The following is a 13,342-nucleotide window of genomic DNA, read 5'->3' as shown; positions in this document are numbered from 1 at the left end:
CTTCAGGGCATTCTTCAGTGGATGTGGCTATACCCCCCCCCCCCCCAAAAAAAAAAATCTGAGAACCACCCTGCTGTAACAAAATGACTTCTTATTACAACAATGGACAGAGGTGACAAACTAAACCACACTGCCATCGTGTGGCCGTGTGCAAAACTTCACATGCAGATCTGATCAAAATTTTAAGACCAGTTGAAAAATACTAGAATTTCCCTTTTGCACATGTGGATTTCAATGAGGTTTTAGGTCCGAGCTACAATATACAAAATCAGGAAGAGGGAGTGTGACAAAAAGCACTTTGAAAAAGTAATTAATCCAAAACAACAACTGAAATAGGCTCCGAGTCGAGACAAAGCCAAAGCCATCAGGTGCCGCCTATCACTGATACAATATACAGTAAATCCCCACAGCAAAGTAAAACAACTTCCTACTTTATTAAGTCTTGATCAAACAGTGGACATTTCAACCCTACCGAATCAAAGTAACCAATACAAAGTGCTACAACATTCTATCGAAGCACACACGGTACGATGCTAGGAAATAAAGTAGGCAGTTCCTAATCTGTTTTATAGTGAAGCCAAATGCGGTGGTTGTGTTTAACAAAGACCGATGGCGCTCTAATCAATTACCTCCTCTACGTGACCTTGTGAGCATACACGGTGGCCGCCGATGTTTGCACGTAGTGTGCAGTCTTGAAATCCTAATATTTGCAGTTGTACGTACTACTCGAGTACATTTTGTCATCCAAAACCAACCTTTAAAATTGCAAGAATCGGTCATAACATCCTGCTGGAATAGGATGCATTCAAATGTAGGGTGTTTTTTTTTTCTGAGAAAGGGGTTCCACAATTACAGGGGTAGGAGGACATACACACTTAAACATAATTACACCAAAGTTCTTAACTGTCCAAACCGAAGGCAGAGTGGGGAAAAAGCATGGCTGGGGAGGGACATTCTACACTTCTTGATCACTTCTGATGCTCACATGCTCCCAGGCATAGAAAAACAATGTAATGAACGTATCGATCTATTTAAAACCCAAAAAAAAATCTTTACATATTATGTGAAGCAGATGTTAAAGTTAACATCTATTAAAAATACAAAATGTCACCTACAGCAGGATGGGGGTGGGTGGGATAGGAATGCAGTATCACACAGTGCATACAAGGTGGGGGGATCATGTGTTAAGATGTAGAAAGCACGAGAAGCTTATTAAAACAATGATGTTCCTATCTACTACAGTAGAGTACACATTTGCTTATTCACATGCCCTAATAGTGTAAGAGTGTAGGCCCATCCCTGAGAACACGTTTTGGTTCGGTTCTAAGTGCTCCTGAAATTGATTATATAACATAATTGAATGGAATAAAACTAGAAAAACAGCCAAAAGATAAAAATGTCTGCTTCTGATATCTGTGATATTCTCATCATTTGTTTGTTTTGCCAAAAGGCAGGCTGACATACAATTATTATTGAGAATTCTCACTTCCAGATGTATTTTCTTGTGTATACTTCATATACTGAATACGCTTTATAAAACAATATGATCGTGTTGCCTGGGCTTTGTTTTAAGGTAACCCTGATTTTAAAAATCCTATATGACCATATTTTTGTTACATTAAAAAAATATAATATTTTGTGCATAATGTAACTGACATCAGGAAGATGCTCTGACGACTGGTCCTCTCAGGCCTCCTCATCTTCATGGTCGCTGTCATCAGAACCTACCAGACAAACACCGTATTTTACCATAGCGACATCACTATGACAACCATTAGTACACACACAAAAAAATATATATACACACACACACACACACATGCATATATACTATACTATACCAGGGGTGGGCAAACTTTTTGACTCGCATTGATATGACAAAATTTACGGGGGGGGGGGGGGGGACAGACTATATATTTTACACGTAACAGTCCACCTGGTATTATTGTATCTGTAAAATTGTCATGCAATCTGCTATTATTATTTATTATTTTATATTTAAATATTTAAAAAATAATAAAATATAATAATAATTTTATAATAATAAAATAATAATTATTATATTATTATTATGTAAAATATGCAAATGTAACAATAATATTATATATAATTAATATAATAATTAGCATTAATATAATAATTATAATAATCATAATAGTTCTAATAATTATTATAATAATCTAATAATAATAATAATAATTATTATTATTATTATTATTATTATGTGCTTGTGTCCCTTTTTTCAGGAGCACTTTGTAAATAACAGACCATGTCAAAAAACGAAATTGATAAAACCATCAAAAGGTTGGCTCAGGCCATGATGCCAGGTTGTATGTTGAGTTTAAATGAAATACTTTGGAAAGATTGGGCGGGCGGATGTGGCCCCCGGGCCGTAGTTTGCCCACCCCTGTACTATACACATATATACATACATACCTTAAAACATCAAATATAAACATGAGAAAAAGTGGGATAAAAACTTACCATCAATCACAATTTCGCCACCTTCCTCCTCTTCTTCCTCTTCCTCCTCCTCCTGGCTCCCTTCTGGGGACAAGAAAAGTCTTTTTTAGTGTACAGTTAGTCAGCTAGCTTGAAGGGATAGTCTCCATCTTTTGACGGACTTCACCGCTTATGATGGTCATGCAACTTCAAATCAGAGATGACACTATGAATACTTAAAGAATGTTTCATTTCAAATAATACCACATCAAAAGTATGACCTACCTGCACTTGGCGCCTCCTCCTCTTTTTCCTCCTCTTCCTCTCCATCATTATGGCCCTGATCCATCTCGCTTGCTTCCTCGCCAGGATCATCATCTGAATCCGAGATGACCACACAGTCATCACCATTGCTGCCGTCAGCAGCTCTGGCATCGCCTCCAGCATCGCTGAAGGAACAGATGAAGTAGTCAGTTTGATGGTGTATACCCCGCCTCTCGCCCGAAGACAGCTGGGATAGGCTCCAGCACCGCCGCAACCCTCGTGGGGATAAGCATCAGAAAATGAATGAATGAACTAGTTACATAAGGTTAGGGCTATTCGGCTTTTGGGTGAAATTTCCTTACTGAATGGTCTCAATGCATCTCATGTCGCACATACGGAGATTTGTATCCTTTTTATCATTTGGAGGAGGCCTAATTCCAATATGAGGCTATTCAAAATTGCACTAAGAATGTGACCTACCTGCCGTTCTCTCTTGGTTGCCAGAGTGGCGTGAGGTAGTATCTCAAAGGATCCCTGTACAGGTCGTCCTTCAGTATCTAGACAAGAACATACAGTTCAGTACAGTTCAGTATCGTTGCAATATTTCAACATAAAGAGCAATAACAATTATATATTTCATAGAAATATATATATTGTGAACCTGTGGTCAGCCATACCTGTGCTACATCATCTTGACTAGGGTTGCTGTGATCACTGAACCAGCTGAAAAATGTCTGGTAGACGCCACGTGACATCTTCCTGGGTTCACTGTTGGCCGTTAGATTATGGCCGCGGTTCCACAAGATGGGGTTGGAGATCGACATGGGAGATTCTGAAAAAGGGCAGATAGTAAATGCAAATCCAGTGGCTGGGGAGGCAAGATAGTTCCATACAAAAAACTTTATCTAGGGTAAGATTTCTGATGCGACCATTTTGTGGCCAGAGCATGAACAATAACAAAAGTCTAAATCAATACTGGTGGTCCTCATTTGTGGGCGCAAAAGAAGCTGTGTGTTTATTTTTACCTCCAAGTCCAAGGTGCAGCTCCTTCATGATGATGTTGTTCTGAAAGTATGGATTCCGTCTGAAGTGAAAACGGATTCGGAAACCCACTTTGTGATTCTTGAATGTCTCGATCTGAAGCACGTAAAATGTTAGATGTTACCGTCACATACAAAATAATCAAGACCTTAAGAGGTGTATCTCCTACCTCCAGGTCAACCATGTAGCTCAGAGCATCTTCATCCGTCTCGTCGATGTGAGCAGAAAGATGTGGGTGGTTCAATAGCTGATAACCGCAGTCAAAGAAATGCATGAACATGTTTACTTTCATGAAGTAGTCAAAGGAAAGGTGAAGGGTGGAGACTCGGGGTGGCTCTCAGTGGAAGGATACAGCAGTCACCCAGAACCCAGGGATTGTTTTAGTGATGGAGCTGCGTTGGTCAAGATGGGGCCGACGCATGCGACTGATTTTCTGTTCCAGGCGCTGGTGGAGCCAGGCGCTTTTCTTCTCAAGAGCTTCAAGTCTCATCTGTACCTGCGCCAGGAGAGCCACTGACTGTCTCATCTCGGGAGCCATCTTAACAGACACAATGGCGCACTCACCATCTTCATTGTCCTCATTCTCAGATGGGAAAGAGGAGCTTGGTGTGGAAGAAGATCCAGACATAGATTCATCACCTTCACCTGCTGCATCATCTCTGTCTGTGCTGTGCATAGATGTAGAGCTGTCTGCTGCAGCCGCCTGGGTTTTAGAGTGGGCTGTCGGGGCCTGGTGGTCCCCACGGTTTTTCATTTTGTTGCTCTGCTTCACTTGTTTTGCTCTTTCAGAGGAGCATGGAGTCTCTCGGCTGTCTTCACCGTCTCCTCCTGTGAGGCTGGCAAGTGCTTCAGCAGCTGCTATGGCCGCTGAATCAGACTGGTCCAAAAGAGTACAAGGATCTGGTCCTGTGGTCTCACTGGCATTCTCCTTGGAATCAGCAGATGTTTGAGCCTTTGAAGACTGTGGTTTGTCAGATTCGTGGTCACCAGAATTGGAGTTGTTGGCAGTTGTCGAAGCAGTGTTGTGCGTACTTTCTGAACCCGAAGCTCTTTGCACGGCATCTGCTTCCTCCTCGTTTTTTGACGGCGGCTCTCGCCCAGCTGCTTCAGTGCTACCAGAGTCTCCATTTTTGCAACTTTCCGATTGATCCTGCGCTTTGCTAGATGGATCCTCGACTTTGGAGAACTTGCTCGGCACAGAGCACTCCTCGTCCTGGTCTGGCAATGGACACCTTTTCCTCGATTCCAAGTCAGCGGACTGTTTGCTGTCCGTAAATTCACTCATGTTGGCTAGCTAGCCAAACAGCTAGTCTCCAAGCTCAAACACACAAACACAATCAATTTGAATGTATAACGTAACTCCAATGAATATAAAAAAATATGTAATCCTAAATGTGTGATTATACTAGGTTTGTTGACGTAACCTACATCATCAATGACGACCAAACAGGAAGCAGCTCGCGGCCTGCGGGAAACGTTAGCTTTTAGCTAGTTAGCTATGGTAAGCTAGTTAGCGCTATATTACCCAGTGCGTGTATCCTTAGGAGTTACACTTTCGCTCAAAATTGGGACCGTCCGGAGAGGCCATGAGGAAAAACAAAACTTTACCGTGTAATATCCTTCAAATGCAACGCGCGGTTCTTTGTGTTAGTTTGTGTTAGACTAATCCTTTAGCTTCCTGTCCGCGTATCAACGTAGAGAGAAACAATATTCCCATTGGTTGCAGCACGTCGCGCTAAAAGCTCTAAACCAATCAGAATCAAGAATGTGTTTACTGGCTGATATCAATGTGTACCAATGTAATTTACCCCTAAGGTTTACATTTAATTAAAAAAGGCATGGCGTTTGGATGTAAATACCTGGGAGAAGGCTTCCCCGTTTAAAATTATTATGCACTTTTGTATGTATTTCGGTGTTCTCTGAAGATATTTTAGCTTTAATATAATTGGGTTTAAATGGTGCAAGTGAATTGATGTCCAACTGCAATAATCACCCGGCGTCACATTTAAATGAATATGACGAAGGGCACATATCCATTTAATTTGGGCTTCGAGCCAGCCTAAACCAAACGCAACAAGGGGGCAGGATCATACCAACTTGGAGACACATTTGGAATATGGAGAGCCCAGTAGGTCAGGGCTAAAATTAGTCCCCGGACAGCGGCCGATGTGTGATGTTTTAGCATAGGATACACGATCACAAGGGCTGGCAGGACATGTTTCCCATGCGTGACATTTAACGCCACACGTTAACCGAGGAGACCGTACGTAATGCACGGGTAGCGCTGCCTCCGCTTGTCATTTTCTTTTTCTTTTGGAGTCATTGCACCACGCAGCAGAAATGTCCTTTTTAACCATACCGAGCCAAGAGGGTCTTTTTATTCCCATCAGACGTGGCAGGTCAGCAGAGGATGACGGTGACAACGACGATGATGAAGAAGAAGATGAGGAGGAGGAGGAAGAAGAGGAGGAGGAAGATGTCCGCCTGATCCCAAGATGCTCCCCGGTCCCCAGGAAGCGAGGCGCGTCCATCCACGACGAGACTGCCGAGTACCTGCGCATCCAGGCGGGTCTCTCCCCTGGGAAAAGAGTCTCATTCGCCGATACAACAGGTGGAGATCTGGTTCACGTCAGGGAGTTTTTCAACTTCGACTCGGACGACGAAGAAGACTCTGCAAAGTGGGAAGAAGAACGCGCAAAGTATGGAAAGTGTGAGCGAGAACCGGTGTTCCGTGTGCATCCGGACTTTGAGCCCCCCAGTGGAGAAGCGTTGCTGCAGGATGTGCGTGCACATAAAGTAGCTATAGAGCTTATAAGTCCTGTGGAGGATGAGCCTCTCGCCTTCTGTGGCCTTGTCCGAGTCCTCAACATCTCCTTCCACAAGGCAGTCTACATCAGGTCCACTATGGACAACTGGGCCACGTATTTTGATCACCCTGCAGAGTATGTCCATGGCTCCCATGATGGGGACACTGATCAATTCTCCTTCAAGCTGTCATTTGCACCCCCTTTTATCACTCATGGGTCTCGCATTGAGTTTGTTGTTCGCTATGAAACCACCGAGGGCGATTTCTGGGCCAATAACGCCCATATGAACTATATGGTGACACTGATTCTGGCCTATGATGATGATGATGACGCAGAGGTGATCGACAGTGAAGTGCAAGAAATCAGAGGAATCCTGAGACCCCCCAGAGAATACAGGTAAATCCCTATCATTTTAATTAAACACGTGGATCCTAAAAGGCATGAACACGGCAACCAGAAAGTACATGTCAACAAAAACACAAACCAGGACAGACTGATGAGTAGAACTTGTGATTGACTCTCAAAATTCCATTTAAGTCAAGCTATCACCTCGTACTTCGGTACATTATTAAAAAAAAAAAAAAAAACTGTATTATGGAAAGCAGGAAGTGAACAAATGTAACAGTTACTGATTGTAAAAGTACCAGATGGAAGGGTAGGATTTAATAAGCTTTGCTTCTTCCTACTCCTTTTCAAATCAACTTTATTTGTATAGCACTTTTCCTGCAAAGACATGCAACACAAAGTGTTTTACATTAAAACAATTACCAAAATTAAAAGGAAAAAACAAAGAAACAAAAAAAAAAAGCCCCTCCTTCCCACCCTCCATACTAGACACACACCCACACACACACACACACGCAGTAGGGAGACATGGCATGGCACTGAGGATCAAGGAAACGCCACCTTTGGGGCCGTCCACACTGGGAGGAGCTGCAGGCCGTGTCATCGGGGGACCAGCACCCGACAGACGGGAGGAACCCCCAGCCGGCCGCGTCGAAGGGACCCAAGGATGGCACCCACTCAGCAGACCCGACACAGCCCCCAGTGTGGAGGACCCCCCTGAGGAAACACGAGTTAAAAGCTGAAGACTAAGAGCATAAAATAGGACTAAAAAGATAAAAACAAAACACTGGAGTTAAAAGCTGAAGACTGAGAGCATAAAATAGGACAAAAAAGATAAAAACATAAGAAAAGTTTAAAAATATTAGTTAAAAGCCTGATTAAAAAGGTGCGTCTTTAGTCTTTTTTGGACATGTGGAACTGTGAACTGATTATGTGATGCATTCAATTGTAATCTGATGCATGTTCAAATGAAATAAAACCATTACCATTACTATCAATCCCAGAGCTCCATGTACGCCGTAAAGGACAGGGAGAGGTGGCAGAAGCACACATCAAAGTCAGACAACTACAATGATAAAAAAAATATGTAACGCATAATCTAATGTTTTTGAGTTGTGTTTCCATCTGCGGACTGCTAATGTCAAAATGGCCATTCATTGCCGGTTCAGTGTTGTTGCCTGGAGGCTGCAATTAGAATAGGAAGAACACCAGGTTTCAAGTCAAGCAGGCTGTCAACAAACAATAATGGCAGCACAAGTCCAAGCAAGGCACAAAGCTTTCATAGAGATGACATTAGCCATGCTGTACTGTTAACAAATAATAGATAAATAAAAGTGTTAGGGAGCCATGCAGAGTACACACCCCTCAGAATGCCAGTTATCCAGTGGTGGGAGAGGACGGTCAAAATAGGCAAAGGGCAGGTGTCCGTTTTCATTTTCCCTTGACTGAAATTCACCTATGACCTTTTCCATCTGTCAAGAAGCACAACAGCATGCAACTCCAATGCAGATTGGAGACACAATGTCACTCTGCGTACTCCATAAAGTTAAAATAATATTCAACAAAGGTAGCTCTCCTTTAAAGCAGCTATACTATATAACCATGGTAACCCTGTTAGGACCAGGTTATGTCCAAACCTTCAGCTTAGCACCGCTGAAGGACACGGAGATGGTGTCACCATTTATTTAGAACCTGGTGCAGTAAGACTTATTCAAAAACACATTCATTCGCTAACATTCCCCGATTAAATTAAATGGAAGATATACATTTTCAGGCTGCACGATGGAAGAGTGGTTAGCGCACAAGTCACACAGCTATGAGACCTCAGTTCAATTCCACCCTCTCTGTGAGGAGTTTGCAGTGGGTTTGCTCCGGCTTTTCTCCCACATTCCAAAAACATGCTAGGTTAATTGGGGACTCCAAATTGTCCATAGGTATGAATGTGAGTGTGAATGGTTGTTTGTCTATATGTGCCCTGTGATTGGCTGGCGACCAGTCCAGGGTGTACCCCGCCTCTCGCCCGAAGACAGCTGGGATAGGTTCCAGCACCCCCGCGACCCTCATGAGGATAAGCGGTAGAAAATGAATGAATGAAATATTACCGGGTGGCACAGCGGTCGAGTGGTTAGCACGCAGACCTCACAGCTAGGAGACTGGGGTTCAATTCCACCCTCGGCCACCTCGGTGTGTAGTTTGCATGTTCTCCCCATGCATGTGCGGGTTTTCTCCGGGTACCTCCCACATTCCAAAAACATGCTAGGTTAATTGGCGACTCCAAATTGTCCATAGGTATGAATGTGAGTGTGAATGGTTGTTTGTTTGCCCTTTCTGGGTTCGATTTAAATGCAAATTGTTCTTCTCTTTCAGTATTTGTGATTATTTTGACTCATCACACAAATGGAAAAGTGAAGGTACAGTGGAAATTATATTGTTGTTCATAATGTCCGGTGCAGAATATTTATATGTGCTTTTGTTTGCTAAAGCAGATGGAACAGAGACCCCTGAAGACCCCAGCCCAGTCATCATGGCGCCTGAGGTCGATGTCGAGGAAAGGACGGTGTTGGAAGAACTGGATAGGAAGCAGCAGCTGCTGTAATTATTGCACAAAAAGATTTTAAGTATTGCGCCATAATTCATTCTACTTGATGCAATTTTCATAAATGTTTTCACTGCTTAGTGCCAACTAGTTGCTTAAGACAAGATTACACAGGGGCAGGTAGATGTAGCAAATGTGTAATTTAACACTTGTGTTTGTCCTTCACGTTGTCACTATCTAGTACCAACTATGGCACCTGCTGGCTTACAAATAAAAACTGGGTTGCCATCTAGCGGTCATTGAATGACATAACATTTGTAGAGATAAGGTTCATCTGTGCCAAAGTAAAAATAAAAAAGCCTCATTACAAAACCATTCCGTGCAAACAGTTTATTTAAAAAAGAAAAGGCACAACATTATGACATTTAAAAACTGAAAAGCTAAAGCTGCTTTTAACAATTAAAACCAAACATGATTAAAAAAAAAACAGCAATGACCCGAATGGCAACCATCATGTGTAAAGTGGATCTATGTCCAAAGGACTGTATCTACCATGGGAGTGAAGTGGGTAAACGGAACTTTGAAGCAACACTGTTGGTCGGTTTGGCTTCTGATCTAGGTAGAGAAGGAAGTGACAATTCAGGAATAAGAGGAACGGCTGTCTTTCACACCATTCTTGAAAGTAAAAAGCATAATACTCGGAGCTAAAATTTGCCCGATCACTGTCAGCCGACAAATATAAATTAATACTTGAAGCATGTTCGAAAGTTGGCGGCATCGAGGCCGCCACATAACTGTTGCATACAGTCCCAACAAGACACTAGCTGAGCCAGTTACTTACCTCTGAGTATCGTCACCCCAAATAAAAGGAACTGCTGCGTCATCAATCTCTGCAAAACAAGTAGCACAGTTTACCTGGTCAATGAACAATCCAAAGAATCGTGCATTCATTACTTTTTACATGCTATATTTTGTCTACAATTTAGAGTTTGTGAATTGAGGTGCCCTTTTGAAAACAAAACTCACCCTTTTCCCAGTCTTCAGTAATTTCTGTGGCGATTTGTGACGTGACTGGAACCTCCCATTTTCTCGATTTTTCAACACCACCTATTGGCAGAACCGCAGACAATTCAGAAGCACATGAAGACGAGTGGAGGAGTCATCTCACCATTCTCTGTGCCCATTGAAATTTTGTCAGGACATGTGTCAGTATGGCTGGCCACCTGATCCCTTGGAACCAGGTGGCAAGCATTGAAGGGGCAGGTTTTGAGCTGCTTGGCCAGTTCTGGATGGTTCTGCATCAGTAAAACAAGAGTCGTAAACATACAGTTAGCTGTGCATAGACTACCAAGTTTAATTCACAAAAAGCAGGTAGATGCAGACCTCTACTGACAGGAAATTATGTACCACAAACTGACATCTGATTTTTTTTAGGTGCATGTATTACATGCAGAGACTAAACACAAAACTAAAACTGGAGGCAAAATGCAACAAAAAGCAGCAGAGCAGCACAGCTGTAAATTGGTTCCAGACCCGACCACTTTGAATCAATTTCTTCAATGTATGATTGATTTTAAATAAATTGAATATTTTCATATTTAGAGCATAGAAAACCTGTTTCTGATTTTCTAAATACGTTTGACACTCCTCGCTGTACACTTCTACTATTCATTGTTTACACTACATTGCAACTCCTACGCTGCAGGGCCTAGACAGGAATGGATTTAATCTAAACTTAAGCCAAAAACATACCACAGGATCAGAGAAGAACTTTTTCAATCTACTTCATGCCGCTTTAAGGTAATGTTTTGTATGGTAATGTGTCAATGTTTTGTGGCATTAATGCCCAGTTTCTACATATCACTTGTGTTTTAAAAACAGTGATCATTTAACATTTGAATGGACTAAAACGATAATTGAACTGTGATATTACAAGGGACTATTCTAGGGTTTCAAACATGACGTTCAAGCATGATCTTCAAACATGATAATGTCTATTTAATCTAAAAAGAAATGAGTGCGCTTGTATATAACCAGTACTATCAACTTAAGTTATTGTTAGTTTGTCAATTATTGTAACAATGCGGCACACAACAAAAAGGGGTTGTATTATATTTAAACATTTTGTACGCCCGCAACCTGAACCTGAGGGGAATGCACAGTGGAAAAACTCATTTCATTCCCTCCCCACTCACCTTCTTGCATTTTAAAATGTGGTAAGCGAGGCGGCAAGCACGGATCTGGTGGTTCTTATCGAAAGGGCACTGGCAAAGTTTATCCGGGTCAAAGTTCCCCTTTTCATCTATAATATAAGAAAAATACATTATCACATTAAATGAGTTTGTTGCGAATGATGCCATGAATATGGTAAACCAATTATTACCAGATTCTTCTTGAACGGTTCTCTCCACAGAGCGACAGAGTCCCGCGCTGCTCTCAAACCTGGTGGCCATTATTGTCTCCAAATGTCCAGATTCTGCCTTCAAAGGAGAGTAGCAGTGAATGTATAGTGGCGGATGTGAGTGTCTACCAACAAAAGTTGAAATAAAACTGCAATTTCTCATACTTTAATGAAACCCTTGGACATCAAATTTGGAGAATTGAAAAAAATGATGGTTAGTTTTATAGATTTAAACTGTGTGTGTGTGTGTGTGCGTGGTAGAAATGAGGCAGGTACAGACTTTTGACTGGTTTACCCCCTGAAACAATGGCAAAAGGCGTCAAAATGGTTACTGCACGTGCAGACTTTTGGAGGGCCAGGTTCAAGGTTCAAAGTTCAAAGGGGGTCTCGCGCGCGCACACAAACACACACACAAACTTTGTGGGCATCAGGTGCAAAATGGGCATGGGCACGTGCTTCAGCCCCTCGCGTCCCAGGTACGCGGCCATGTTTTGTTGTTTCGTTTGTTCATCCACTGCATGCTGTTTTACTAAAGTTTTTTATGTTTTAAACATGCAATAAGTACGTACAACCTTAAGTAAGTATTAAGTATAACAATTTAGCGCCAGGAAAACAACGACTTACCCAGTGAAAACGCCCGGTAAATTACGCTAGTGCAAGCAAATTACGACAGGCACACAAAATCCGCCCTGCCGTAAAATGCATGCACCCCATATTTACAATATGGGAACTTTTTTTGGTCCAAAGATGAAGTCCACATAACAAGTGGATGTCTTTAAAGTAAATCATGTGAACTATAAACATATAGAAGTTAACTTAGTCCAAGTAGGGGGTGCATGCAAATCTCGGCAGGTCAAAAATCCACCCTGCCGTAAAATGCATGCACCCCATATTTCCAATACGGAAACTATTTTGGTCCAAAGTTGAAGTCCACACAAGAGGTGGATGTCTTTAAAGTAAATAATGTGAACTATAGACCTGTAGAAGTTACGCTGGTCCAAGTAAGGGGTGCATGCAAATCTCAACACCGGTTCGGTTACTTGCCCAGCCACGTCTTCAGACTGATGTCGTATGCCAAGTCCTTTCAAAAGCGGCCCATTTCCCCCCCTTTTTTCGTAGTCTTCTTTTTCTTCTGTTGTTGTTTATTTGCCGCGGCAAGCAGCTTTTTGGTTGTGCATTACCGCCATCTTGTGGAACAGAACCTGACCAACTCTATAATTCTATTCATAAATCCATTTAAGTCTCAGGAACTCCAAAAATGCACAAGGATGAGTGAATTCAAGAAACTACGCCGTTGATGTTTGAAAAATACAAGAAAGAAGAGTCTTGAACGAGTCATGTTGTGTTTATTTGTTATTATATATCACCATTTTGGTGGATATATCTATGATGATTATCGTTTTTTGGACAATAACATAAACATTATGCCACTATATGGTTACATTACCTTATACTGTACTTCTGTATGTGTAAAAAAAGTAATGCCAGGAAGCCAAGAAGTGACCA

The 13,342-nt window shown here is 42.0% G+C and overlaps 3 protein-coding genes across 6 annotated transcripts; 1 reads left to right on the top strand and 2 right to left on the bottom strand.

The window, feature by feature from the left end:
- Positions 1-415: 415 nt before the first annotated feature.
- Positions 416-5,475, bottom strand: tspy (testis specific protein Y-linked). 2 transcript variants are annotated; one of them, XM_078796857.1, is made up of 8 exons: positions 4,100-5,475; positions 3,917-3,994; positions 3,732-3,843; positions 3,384-3,538; positions 3,187-3,263; positions 2,728-2,891; positions 2,485-2,544; positions 416-1,724 (listed from the first exon to the last, which is right to left on the bottom strand). In XM_078796857.1, exons 1-8 carry the CDS (start codon positions 5,030-5,032, stop codon positions 1,687-1,689), a joined length of 1,617 nt encoding a protein of 538 aa, XP_078652983.1. In that variant the 5' UTR covers positions 5,033-5,475; the 3' UTR covers positions 416-1,686. The 2 variants fall into 2 exon arrangements, with proteins under 2 accessions (XP_078652983.1, XP_057907043.2); XM_058051060.2 differs by having other exon boundaries at positions 2,485-2,547; positions 4,100-5,473.
- Positions 5,476-5,830: 355 nt separating this feature from the next.
- On the top strand, positions 5,831-10,985 carry ppp1r3f (protein phosphatase 1, regulatory subunit 3F). 2 transcript variants are annotated; one of them, XM_058051065.2, is made up of 3 exons: positions 5,831-6,950; positions 9,267-9,310; positions 9,386-10,985. In XM_058051065.2, exons 1-3 carry the CDS (start codon positions 6,088-6,090, stop codon positions 9,493-9,495), a joined length of 1,017 nt encoding a protein of 338 aa, XP_057907048.2. In that variant the 5' UTR covers positions 5,831-6,087; the 3' UTR covers positions 9,496-10,985. The 2 variants fall into 2 exon arrangements, with proteins under 2 accessions (XP_057907048.2, XP_057907047.2); XM_058051064.2 differs by having other exon boundaries at positions 5,832-6,950; positions 9,383-10,984.
- gtsf1 (gametocyte specific factor 1) lies at positions 9,811-12,915 on the bottom strand. Of its 2 annotated transcripts, none has more exons than XM_058051070.2 (7): positions 12,815-12,915; positions 11,819-11,915; positions 11,631-11,737; positions 10,604-10,730; positions 10,462-10,542; positions 10,277-10,325; positions 9,811-10,050 (listed from the first exon to the last, which is right to left on the bottom strand). In XM_058051070.2, exons 2-7 carry the CDS (start codon positions 11,886-11,888, stop codon positions 9,984-9,986), a joined length of 501 nt encoding a protein of 166 aa, XP_057907053.2. In that variant the 5' UTR covers positions 11,889-11,915; positions 12,815-12,915; the 3' UTR covers positions 9,811-9,983. The 2 variants fall into 2 exon arrangements, with proteins under 2 accessions (XP_057907053.2, XP_057907055.2); XM_058051072.2 differs by having other exon boundaries at positions 11,819-11,911; positions 12,815-12,838.
- Between the last annotated feature and the right edge of the window lie 427 nt (positions 12,916-13,342).

The sequence above is a fragment of the Doryrhamphus excisus genome, linkage group LG15 (genome assembly GCF_037039965.1).
Source record: "Doryrhamphus excisus strain RoL-2023G ecotype Guam linkage group LG15, RoL_Dexc_Guam_v1.1, whole genome shotgun sequence".
NCBI lineage: Eukaryota > Metazoa > Chordata > Actinopteri > Syngnathiformes > Syngnathidae > Doryrhamphus > Doryrhamphus excisus.
This window is presented reverse-complemented; position numbering and strand designations above follow the sequence as displayed.